Raw genomic sequence first — 12,314 nt, 5'->3', positions numbered from 1 at the left:
TCGCTGCAGAATCATGCCACCGTCACCTCCTCGCGGCATCGCGCCGCGCCCGGCTGCTAGGCTCCGCAGGCCTCCACTTCGCATGGAGTCCTCCACTTCGCATGGAGCCGGATGCCGCGTGACGCAGCTGAGGCGAGTGGAGCCATGGTGACGGCAGGCGCAGCGGCTAGCATGCAGCTAACAACCCAGAGCGCACAACGGCATCTCGCCGTGCTCGGCGCTTCGCACGCCCGTGACAGCATCTCACCATGCATCGCTGCTGGTTTACATATATAGCACCCTGCCGGTCTAAGTACATGCAACGGAAATTAACTAAATGCAGATACAAAGATAAATCAAGATTAATCCTAACAGCTGTTGCACAAGGACCCAAGGAGGATCAATAATAAGGAATTAAACAAGGGAACAAGGGTAGCTACTGGCGCAAGAATGTTAGTAAAGCCACCATATTTTCCTCTTCCTTAATTAGCTTGTTGCTGACTAACGTTTGCCACCGTGTCTTCTCACAGAAAGCCGATCCAAGACCCTTGATGAGAGAAGGAGCGGGTGATCGATTTTTACTATGACTTATTGACTTAGAAGGTAACTGGAGGTTTTCAGAAAGAAGAAAGAGAGAAGATAACCGGGACAGACTCAAGGAGGAGTCCTGCCGGGAACGAGAAAAACTCCACGCTGGAACGGATTCCGGCAGCGAAGGAGAAATAAAACCATAAAGCTGCCTGGTGGTTAGGTCGAAGAAGAAAGGGCTCGTCCTTCTCTGTCGCTTACGTTCATCCCGAACCCAGACCCACCTCTTTCCCGACGAAATCTCGCCACAACGCACGATGGCTCCTACGCCTACCGGCAAAAGTGAGCAGCCTCAACCTCCTCCTCGCTCCACCTCTCTCAGTAACGCGCAGCCATGGATGCCTGGCTGTACGTTACTACTGACCTCTTGTCTGATTCGTGTTTCCTCGATTTATCCACAGGAAACTATTGTAGGATTCCTGGCACAGTCAAGCTGCTATTCGAGACACCCTCCGGCTTCGCGATCTTCACTTTCGACGAGAAATATCTCAAAAAAAGTATCGAGGTACTGCTTCATTTGCTCCTTCCTCAGTGCTGATGCTCCTTTAGCTTCCGATCTCTGTAGACAATTGGGAGTCTCAAGTCTCAACATCGTCCAGTTAACGTTTTCTGTTTCTGCAGCACATCTGGATATTCTTCGTGGGTAACTACTGGCACAAAAATGTTAGTAAAGCAACCCTAGTTTCCTCTTCGTTTATTAGCTTGTTGCCAACTGAACGGGTAGTGCTTGCTTCTGAATTCGTTTCAAGCTTCCATCATTCTTTTAGCAATATATTAGTATTTGCATTGGCTTATTCTTTAGCTGCAGTTACTTGTATAGGTGCCAAACAATAAGAAAACACGGCCCGTGAGTGTAGCATGCTGTTGGGGGTTGTGGAACTTACTAGGGTTACTAAATTCACTCATAACAAACAAATATGCTATTGCTGCACATGCGCAACTGAAAACTGATTTCGAGGACTGACACGGTACTACTACCAAGATTGCCACCGTGGTGTTTAAAAGAATACTAGTATGCAGTAGGCACTACATTAATACATGAGCAGGTTAAGAGTTCCGCTGAATAAACTGGAATAAACAAAGACTTGACCAAGGCTATCTATTTGTGGCTAACTGAATTACCATACCTCCTGACACAGCTGAAACACAAATTATATAATATATGGCTGTTTGATGAGCTTTGCTTATTTGTTTCTAGTCTAAACAAGCTTACCCTTTTTTCCTCAGATCATCTGGTTGCATGAATTCCGAACATTTGAGGACACGCGCAACGTCATTAACCTTACTGCCCAGACAATAGACGTCAACCTGATCAAGATGCTCTGGACATACTGCGCCTGGGACGAGACACTAGTTGTTGGAAGCCGTGAATATAAAGATATAATTGAAAAAACACTGGTCTGAATAACTGTCTGAGTTCGTCTTTATGTCTAAGCTCCCTAGTTGTTTATGCCTGTGTGCACATTACATATTACCATTTTCTTTTTCAGGGGCTGAAGTGTTTGTATGATGATGCCGTGACAGAGGTGATGTGGGGTGTGCAGAATCTCATGCATATTTTAGTACCTCAAGAACAGTCTAAGATGACTATGGATGACAGGCTTCCCATGAGCCTAGGATTGAATATGGTCTTAAATCGTCACAAAATTTATATCAAGCAAGAGATGGTGAGCTTAGTGATCGCCCTTTTATTATTTCTAACATGCAATGTTTTATGTTTTATCGTGATCTTGTCATGCAATGGTCCTGTCTTATTGATTGTGCACTCATAACACTTTATTGCTAGTGATGAAAGGTTTTCATAGAAACACTGTTATCATACACTATAATTTTAGAATCTCATTTTTTTTTTCATCTTTAGATGTATTTTTTATCTTTTCATTTTTCTATCAGTGATTAATCAATGCTCATTTGTATCCAGCTTAATGAATGTATTATTAAGAAGACTTCAAAGGTGTATGCTACTGATTTACGTGAAAAAGCACATGTGAAGTTCTTGCATAAAATGTTTGATGAGGATTTTAAGGTGTTCTCTAAGGTTGATACCAAGCTCTGGAATTTATTCAAACTTGCAACAGCTTTGAAGATAATGTTTGATCCTCATGGAATACTTAAATATGGTAACCCACACAAGGTGAATCTTAAATTTTTCTGCAAAAGTTATATTTGTATATGCTGGAAAGTTGTCATTTTAGCTGTGTACTGAAGTATGTTTGTTTCAGATGTTCTCGCATGATGAGCTCACAACGATTAGGCGTGATGCACATCTATATCAACAGAAGTTAGATAAGGACCTTGTCTTGGCAGTCTATGATAACTCTGTTACTCTTCGCGAGGGCAAGGCAGAATTGCTGTACGAATTGCGCACCTTGGTTCAGGAGGCTAAAGCAGCACTGGAAACTGAAGAAGTGGAGAAGAAGCCTGCAACAAATGGTGTTGACTCCAGGAGGAAAGTTGGCGCAACATTTTTACAGGGATCTGACAGTACCCAACCAAAGTAGCATTGTTGAGGTGTAACACTGTTGTGTCACAGGTGAATCTCAGCTCTTATTTACGTCATCTTGGTAAAGACATTGTATTTTGGCTTATTGTATTTTTAATTGTTTTATCGTTCTCAATTCATATCTGAAGATCAACAAGTTCAGAACATGTAATTAGTGAAGAAAAAAATTAAATAGGCATACTTTCTGTACAAGTTCAGCGGTTGGGTTACAAAGTGTATTGACGAACTGCTAAAGCTTTGCTGGCAGTTACTCACTTACTCTAAATAGTGTAGCCTAGTTTGGATGAAACAAGCATGTTATATGGTCCAAAGTGATCTTCAAAAGTTAAATGAACATAAGAAATCGTAAGCTCTACCCCTAATGTTTGCTCAGAACTTCGATTGCCTGAAGTGTTTGCTTGCATAAGTAGTATATGCTTTAGTTGATACTCTTGTTCAATAATACTTTTAAGGAGAGCTACTGTATAAATAACTTATTGTTGCAACAAATATTTATTAAAATGCACTTTTGAACCCAATCTCGTATGCTCCTGATCCAATAAAAAAATTGCAAAAAATAGCAAGCAAAATCAAACAAATGATTTTTTTACAGCTAAAATGAGATTGTGTTCTAACTGGAAGCAGCATTGCGGTGAGAAATGACATGTTTGGTGGTTTATGCAAAAATAACAAAATTGTGTGCTGGGGAGCATTTGGATTTGTTGTTTGCAACAATCATATTTGTCTTTTTCGCACAGACCAGGACATATATCTTTGCTAGGATATTTTTGGCATGCTATTAGAACATACTTTCATGTTCATTGTACAAAAATTTCAGATTTGTTTGATTTTATTTGCTATTTTCTGATTTTTTTATTAAAATAGGAGCATATGAGCTCGGGAGCAGAAAAACCATGTCCCAAATATTTATCAGTATATTCTCCCTTACCTTCCCCCCTCTAGGATGATAGTTGATGTCTTGATGATGGCACCAAAGTTTATGCAAGGTGCATCAGTAGGACACTAGTACTAGAGCATTCCTGTTTTATATTTGAAAAATTATTTGATTTCTTTCTATCCCAGTAAAACTCTCTGGTTAAAATAGCCAGCTATAGTCGATAGACGCGATTTTTTTTGAAGCTATGAAAGGCTATAGCCGGGCTATAGCGGGCTATAGCTATATAGCGGATTTGCTAAATAATAATAAAAATTGGGCATCATATAGTCAAATATATATATCAATAATTCACAAATTAATAACATAATTAATAACATCTTAACATAGGAGATACACATAATAGTTCAGACATAGTTAAATACATAGTTTTATCCAAATATTACAACATCACACTGGTAGAAAAACGGCCTTTGGTCGCGGTTGGCAACTGCCATTAGTCGCGGTTGCGCAGCCGCGACCAATTAAGCGCGACTAAAGCCCCCCCCCCCCCCCCCTTTAGTCGCGGTTGCTTACGAACCGCGACTAAAGGCACGTCCACGTGGCCGCCAGCAGTCCGTCGGGGCGGAGGACCTTTAGTCGCGGTTCTCCTGGCCAACCGCGACTAAAGACCTCCACAGGTTTAGGGTTTTAGCCCCCCCTAAATCCGGTTTCTTTTTAGTTTGTAATTGTTTTATTTCTTTTATATTTTAATTTTGAAGAAGTTTCACTACACATATTCTATGGTACTATATACATGCATATGAATGTACAATTTCAAACAAATTTGAAATTAGAACCAAGAAAATTCAAGACGAATATACAATATATATTCAATATCGGATGACCATATACAATTTTGAACAAATTTCCATACATAATTTACTTCTTCATCCACAGTTCTACGTCCTCGTAATAGTGTTCTCCTTTAGGATGGAGGACTTCCCTCATGAACCATCCTGCTAGTTCCTCTTGAAGTGGTCGGAAGCGAGCTTCTGGACTAAGCGTCTTCCGGAGGTTATTCCTCTTGAGGTTGTTTTCCGACGGCTTCCGCTCAGTGGTGTATCTCCGGATCATCTCACAAACATAGAATCCACATAGATTGGTCCCCGGTGGCTGAATATCCCCAGTCACTGCCCTTTTAAATTCTAGCTCTTTTTGGAATTCACCGACCTTTTGATCTGCGAACCGTCTCCAAACCCTACGAGGCAAAGAAAATTAAATGAACAAGAGAGTTATTAGTTACTTGATATTAGGAAATGAACGAAATAGGCCGATCGATATAGAGCGCAAATGAATGAAAATAATTACTTCTGCATCATTCTTCTCATGTCGGCCCAAAGCTTTGGATCCATATTCAGAGAGTCGTGGACGATAACTGTGGAGGTGTGAAATTGAATTACTAGCAGAATCCAGTGGAACCTGCGGACACGATACATGCACAGTCATGCATAACTCATCGATTAGCCACATACCATGCATGGAGTAAACAAAAGATAATGTGCTCAAGACAGAAACACTCACCAAAAATGCAAAGGAATAGAATATCACTTTTGAGTTGCTCCTTTGTAAGAAAAAGCCACAGGTCTTGCTCCACGTCGGCGGGGTGTTGTTCTAACACATATGCATTAACGATTTGTGGGTCAATGAACCCAACATCATGGATGTTCCTTATTCGCATTTCCCGCTTCTTCATTCTGCATAATAGCGTACACAACAATATAGATTTGTCGAGCGCAGATTGAACAGCTGGAACAATTCACTCAGATTAACTGTTACATAGTAATGTTTGAATTGATGCTCATGTCTAACTTCCGCATAAATATATTCTTTGCCGGTGTTAGTTTTTATGTAACCCTTGTACCGATGTAGAAGACTTTTCATTTGTGGAGGTAGATCATCTTCCTGCGCAGGCTCGACGAGAGGCCCATTCCGCACATATGTAAGTACTGGTTTACTCATTGGCGCCTCCTCAAGGCCTAACACTTCACGAAGAGTCATACCGAGCGCGGCCACTTGTTCTCTGGCACCCGTTACAGTAATTCCATGTGTTGCCGCAGCTGCGGCGATAGCGGGGTCCATTAGTTCAGCATCCGGACCGGCGGCTTTCACTATGTGCGGGGCGATCGATTGTTTACTTTGTTCCCCAAGCTGGGCAACTTGTTTCCCCCCTTTTATACTTTCTAATTCTTTCTCGGCCTCCTCCAAGGTTTTCTTCTCCTGCTTCTCCGCCAACTCTTTGTTCCTCTTGAACATGAGTGCTTGCCTACGAAGTTCACGTGCATAGTCGTCAGGCAGATTCTTCGCGGCTTGGGACGGTGTGCTCAAAAATGACTTAGCCCACTGCTTTTGCTTGTCAGAAAATACTGGCTTGGGCTCGGGCTCTCTTTTCTTCTTGCATTCCTCCTTCCATTTCTCATGGTGAGCAGCCGCGGCCGCGTCGACTTCCTCGGCACTACGTTCCCAAGGCCTTGTGGGGAGAGGCTTCAGTGATGGCTCTGGTACCTTTGTGGTTTTAGGTACATAAGGGTCCGGGTTAATAATCCAGGACTGCTTCTGCTTCTTCGCCGGAGGTGGATTGGGGGGCGGCGTCTGATCACCCCGCCGGACGAGGACTGGGGGGCGGCGGCTGATTACCAGCCGGAGGTGAATTGGGGGGCGGCGTCGGCTGACATGAAGGGGGGTGGACTTGTTTGCCTTGGCGCCTCGCCTGGAAACTTGATTAACTTCTTTTTCCATAGAATGAACTGGCGCTTGACACCTCCAAGTCTTCTCTCCCCTTCGGGTGTAGCAATGTCAATCTCCAGTTCCTCAAACCCTGGGACTATTTCCTCCACCGTGACACGAGCATAGCCATCTGGAATGGGGTTGTTGTGGTGGAGTGCTCTAGGCTCACATGGTAAAGCACTGCCGATGGCTACCTTCGTGGACATGTTCCCAATTGGATAATGCAGATGACATTCTTTCATCTCCTTTACATCGTCCACGGGGTAGCGAGGAGGCTCCGGTGCAGTAATATCGATCGCCGGTGCATTATCAGTAGCCGGCGGGGCCTCCGTGGAAGCCACGCTGCTTCTCATCCGCTGCTGGCTTTCGAGATCCGCTGGATGATCTTCATGCGCCCCAGCTGCCGATCTTTCTTGTACTAGTATACTCACGGTTTTCTTCATCGTATCGAATTCCGATACCAACCGCGCCACAACATCTGCATCCTGATCCATCTTTCTCTTACGGCTTCTGTAACCGTACGGGTCATCGTTCTGGGAGAACCCTATTTTCCACGGAATGTTCCCCATGCCTCGTACACGTCCTCCGTGTTCAGGATTCCCGAGGGCTTTTGTCAGCGCGTCGTTCTCTCTATTGAACTTGATCTTCCCCTCTTGAGCATCCCTCATTGCGTCAATAAGGGCTTGGGTGGGTTTAAACGATATGTTCCGGTGAACACACACCCCTGTCTCCGGGTGTAGCGTTCCCCCATGCCCGTACCACCAGCTTTTGGCCCTTGGGTCCCATCCCTCCGTACCTGGACGGATTCCTCGCGCCCTCAGCTCGTTCTCCATCTTCTCCCACCTAGGCTCCCAAAGGCGATACCCTCCTGGCCCCATAATATGATTGTACTCCTTCTTAGCCGCATTTTCCTTATTTTTTTCGATATTTCAATGAACTGCTCCGATTTTTTTTGCCTCACAAATTCTGGCCAATCATGTTTCAGTCTCTCATATTGTCCTTTGAAATCCGGAGTCTTGTTCTTGTTGACATAGTCACGGGCTAGATTTTGCTTGAATTTCCGGAATGCACTGGCCATCTTTTGAAGAGCGAACTGTTTGAGTAGCCTCCTCCTCTTCTTGTTTTCCTCAATCTTGTTACCCTCCTCATCGAATTTGTGGTATTCCGGAGGTAGGACGACATGTTCCATAAGATTTTGCAAGCAATCTTTTTTTGTTCTCTTCTCGACAAAAGTGAAACCAAGACGTGCCTTCTTTGACTCATTCCACTCCTGGACGGTGATCGAGACGTTGTCTCTAACAACGGCTCCGCATTGGTTGATAAACTTGGTGGCGTTCTTCTCGGGCTCCAGCGGCTTGCCGGTTGCACTGTCGACAACCTCGATGGTATATATTTCTCCTTGTTTCAGCGTCTTGGTTGCGCCACGCTTTGACGACGTACTCGATTGTTTCGACGATCCGGCCGAGGGCTAAAATAAGAAAGAGAGTCGCGCGCGTTAGTACACACATATTTATTCAAATCAGTAAGTTTGTATCACCAGAGGCTCAATGTATATATATACCTCTGCGCCGGAGGTGGTTGCTACTTCCAATTGAAGATCGTCGTTTATCGATGTTTCTTCGGCATCATCTTGCTGACGGCCTTCATCTTGACCGTAAAGGTTCAGATAAGAAGAGATATCCTCTTCTTCATCTTGTTCGGTCGGCACATAAGGAATATCGCTGTTTATGAGGCCAAATATATGTTCTTCAGCTGCCGGATCATAGTTGGCCATAATCGGGTCAGCTCTATCGTTCGCCATATGTCAGTCCTGAAAACATGTAGTAAAAACAAATTAATTAAGTGAAGAAGGGGCGGTGGCGGTGGCGAAAGGGCGGCGGTGGCGAAAGGGTGGTGGCGGTGCCGAGGACAACACACATAACCCTCGCCTCGCAGTGACCGCGTGACCGAGAGACCGGTGGCGGTGGCGAAAGGGCGGTGGCGAAAGGGCGGCGGTGGCGAAAGGGCAGTGGCGGTGCCGAGGACAACACACATTACCCTTGCCGCCCCCTCTCGATCCCAAAAAAAAACACCGCGCGTATACGGAGGGGGCGACGAGGGGCTCGCTGCCCCCTCCGTATACGCGCTGTGGTTAAGTCAAATTTGAGTTCTTTTTTAAGTGAAATTTTAGTTCTTTTTTAAGTCAAATTGTAGTTCTTTTTTGAGACAAAATTTTTAAGTCAATTTTTAGTTTTTTTTAAGTCAAATTTTAGTTCTTTTTTTACACAATCTTTTTTAAGTCAAATTGTAGTTCTTTTTGAGACAAAAAATTTTAAGTCAATTTTTAGTTTTTTTAAGTCAAATTGTAGTTCTTTTTTTACACAATCTTTTTGTAGTCAAATTTTAGTTATTTTTTGTTTTAAAATTAACAAGAAAAAAAATTAAAAAAAGAAAAAAACGGCCCGCGGCCCACCTTCTCTCTCTCTCCTCTCCCGTGCGGACGCGGCTGGCCACGCGTCTGGCGGGCGGCGCGTCTGGCGGCGTGCGGGCGGCGCGCGTGCGGTGGAGGCCGGAGTTTCGGCGAGAGACGACGTACGGCGGCGCGCGCGGAGGACGGTCTCGCGCGGCTGGCGGCGAACGTGCGCGGCGGCGGAGGAGATCGGCGCGGCGATGGCGGCGAGCGCGGGCGTCGAGGAGGCGTGGCGGCGTCGAGGAGGCGCAGCGGCATCGAGGACTGCAGAGGCACCCGCGCGGAGAAGACGAGGAAACTGTGGAGGCGACCCGCGCGGGTGTATTTATAACCCCCCTTTAGTCGCGGTTGGGGAGGCGACCCGCGACTAAAGGGTACCCTTTAGTCGCGGTTGGCCAGACCAACCGCGACTAAAGGTGTTTTTCGCCGGGTTTTTCGTTCCCGCGCGAAACGACCTTTAGTCGCGGTTGGCCAGGCCAACCGCGACTAAAGGTATTTTTCAAAATACTTTTCATATTTTCTAAATGTTAAAAGTACATATAATATATCAATAAATTCAGAAAAATAAAAATAATTCAATTCAAAATCTTAAAAATACCAATAATATATCAAAAAATTCAGAAAAATAAAACTAATTCATTTAAAAATCTTAAAAATACAAATAATATATCAAAAAATAAAGAAAAATAAAACTAATTCATTTAAAAATCTTAAAAATACAAATAATATATCAAATAATAAAGAAAAATAAAACTAATTCATTTAAAAATCTTAAAAATACATATAATATATCAAAAAATAAAGAAAAATAGAACTAATTCATTTCAAAATCTTAAAAATACAAATAATATATCAAAAAATTCAGAAAAATAAAACTAATTCATTTCAAAATCTTTCCGCCTCCCTCTTCCCACCAGTTCTGCCCACCAGTTCTTCCCGGCCGCCTCTGTCTTCCGAAGATGTCGTAGGGCGTGTGCACCGACGACATCTTCGAGAAGTTGCGCCACGGGAGATTTTCCAACCCTTTACTCAACACTGTTAGAGGAGATGAAGTCTTTCACGGGCTTGCAGGAAAATTTTCCCGAGGAGCACCTTCCGAAGATGTCGTAGGGCGTGTGCACCGACGACATCTTCGAGAAGTTGCGCCATGGGAGATTTTCCAACCCTTTACCCAACACTGTTAGAGGAGATGAAGTCTTTCACGGGCTTGCAGGAAAATTTCCCGAGGAGCAACTTCTGAAGATGTCGTAGGGCGTGTGCACCGACGACATCTTCGAGAAGCTGCGCCACGGGAGATTTTCCAACCCTTTACTTCATCCATGGGGATGAAACTCTCCCTACCTGCTAGGTTGGCTTGTTAGTTTGCTTGCCAAGGCGTATCGATGCTCCTTTTATAGGCATGGCGCCGCTTCGGCTTTGGCTTGTTCCTCCGACAGGGCGTCGTGCGCTACATGCTTTATCTCATCGAGCAGTGCGTCCACCCACGCGTTCTTATCCTGCCGACAGCTTTAGTCACGGTTGCACCCTCCAGCCGGGACTAAAGCTTACCCAAACATCCTTATCCCACCGACAGTTTTCATAGAGGACACAAAAACCACCTTTAGTCCCGGTTGCACCCACCAGCCGGGACTAAAGCTTACCCAGACGTCCTTATCCCACCGACAGTTTTATTAGATGATACAAAACCACCTTTAGTCCCTGTTGCACCCACCAGCCGGGACTAAAGCTTACCCAGACGTCCTTATCCCACCGACAGTTTTATTAGATGATACAAAACCACCTTTAGTCCCCGTTGCACCCACCAGCCGGGACTAAAGATTAGATGACCACCTTCCCTGTCTTCCCGCCTCATTCTTCCCGCCACTTTCTTCCCGCCAATTTCTTCCCGCCCCTCTTTCTTCCCGCCACTTTCTTCCCGCCTCCTGTCTTCCCGCTCCCGTTTTTCCCGCCATTTCTCACTACATATATGTAGCCCGGCTTGGCCAGCATTATCGCATCTCTACAATCTCTCATCACTCTCTCATGGCTTCCACCGCACCCACTCTAACCTACCAGCAGGTGGAGGAGCTTTGCGCCTCGAACTACCCTTGCCCACCGGGCTACCGCGTCCCCGCCGGCTGGAGCCTAAGCACCGGCGGCGTGCCGGTCCCTCCCGTCCCTCAGGGTACTGCGCGCCGAGCGGCCATCACGAACCACTACTACCTCGACCTCACGACGGAGCAACGGATGAATCCCCGCTGGCATCCCGATAACCAGCATACTTGGGACGCCTTCTTCATCAATCGGCGTGAGAGGGCGCTCGCCAGGTATGAGGAGGACGGTCTGCCTCCTGGGAACTTCCACAAGGCCGGCCGTCGGCTATGGTGGTACGGCCGGACTCTGCAGAGCGTCATGGACTACATCACGGCCGGCGATATCCCCCGCCTGCGCTACGCTCAGTTCGAGCCACGAGCGCCGCCCGACGACAGCGACGACAGCAGCGACGACGACGGCGGCAACTTAGAAGGCGACGACTACCAGTACAACGGCGACGGCTATGAAGACTACGAGTATGAATAAATCACTCCAAATTTCATGTATCATCAGTGTGGTTTCTCGAATCAATCGAATCATTCGAAAATGGACACCAAACACATCACGGGTAATATAATTCACATGATCCATTCAATAAAGTTTGGTACAATAAATTATTACACATCATTTCTTCCCTTGTGTCCCTGCTTGCTTACGATTGGGCCGTATCCATGGAGCATCCTCATCATTTAACTTAATGCTTGGGTCGGTGTTCACTTTGAAGGGCGGAATTTCAGCAAACATATTATAATCTTCTGACATGTCTGTCTTGTCCTCCACTCCCACGATGTTTCTTTTCCCTGAAAGAACAATGTGGCGCTTTGGATCATCGCATGATGTACTGATCGTTTTCTTATCTTTCCGTTTTCTTGGTTTGCTACTCATGTCCTTCACATAGAAAACCTGAGCGACATCTTTCGCTAGGACGAATGGTTCGTCAAGGTAACCAAGATTGTTGAAATCCACCATTGTCATTCCGTATTGCTGGTCCACCTTTACCCCACCTCCTGTTAGGTTGAACCATTTGCACCGGAACAAAGGGACCTTAAAGGAGGGTCCATAGTCAAGTTCCCATATCTCCT

General features: G+C 45.3%; 1 protein-coding gene and 1 long non-coding RNA gene across 2 annotated transcripts in view; both read left to right on the top strand.

Moving 5' to 3' along the window:
- The first annotated feature begins 353 nt into the window (after positions 1–353).
- LOC127345979 (uncharacterized) lies at positions 354–1,072 on the top strand. Its single transcript, XR_007879142.1, has 3 exons — positions 354–431; positions 510–849; positions 969–1,072. It is a non-coding gene; the product is annotated as an uncharacterized lncRNA (long non-coding RNA).
- A 657-nt stretch (positions 1,073–1,729) lies between these two features.
- The window catches only part of LOC127345978 (uncharacterized), a 37,933-nt gene continuing 27,348 nt past the window's right edge, over positions 1,730–12,314 (top strand). The window contains exons 1-5 of the mRNA XM_071827705.1: positions 1,730–1,735; positions 1,795–1,965; positions 2,058–2,234; positions 2,489–2,701; positions 2,790–3,100. Of these exons, the coding sequence (XP_071683806.1) occupies positions 1,730–1,735; positions 1,795–1,965; positions 2,058–2,234; positions 2,489–2,701; positions 2,790–3,068 (846 nt within the window). The 3' untranslated portion in view covers positions 3,069–3,100. The remainder of the gene's footprint in view (positions 1,736–1,794; positions 1,966–2,057; positions 2,235–2,488; positions 2,702–2,789; positions 3,101–12,314) is intronic.

The sequence above is a fragment of the Lolium perenne genome, chromosome 3, assembly GCF_019359855.2.
Source record: "Lolium perenne isolate Kyuss_39 chromosome 3, Kyuss_2.0, whole genome shotgun sequence".
In the NCBI taxonomy this organism is placed as follows: domain Eukaryota; kingdom Viridiplantae; phylum Streptophyta; class Magnoliopsida; order Poales; family Poaceae; genus Lolium; species Lolium perenne.
Note: the sequence above shows the minus strand (reverse complement) of the source record. Positions and strands in the feature narration are given on the sequence as shown.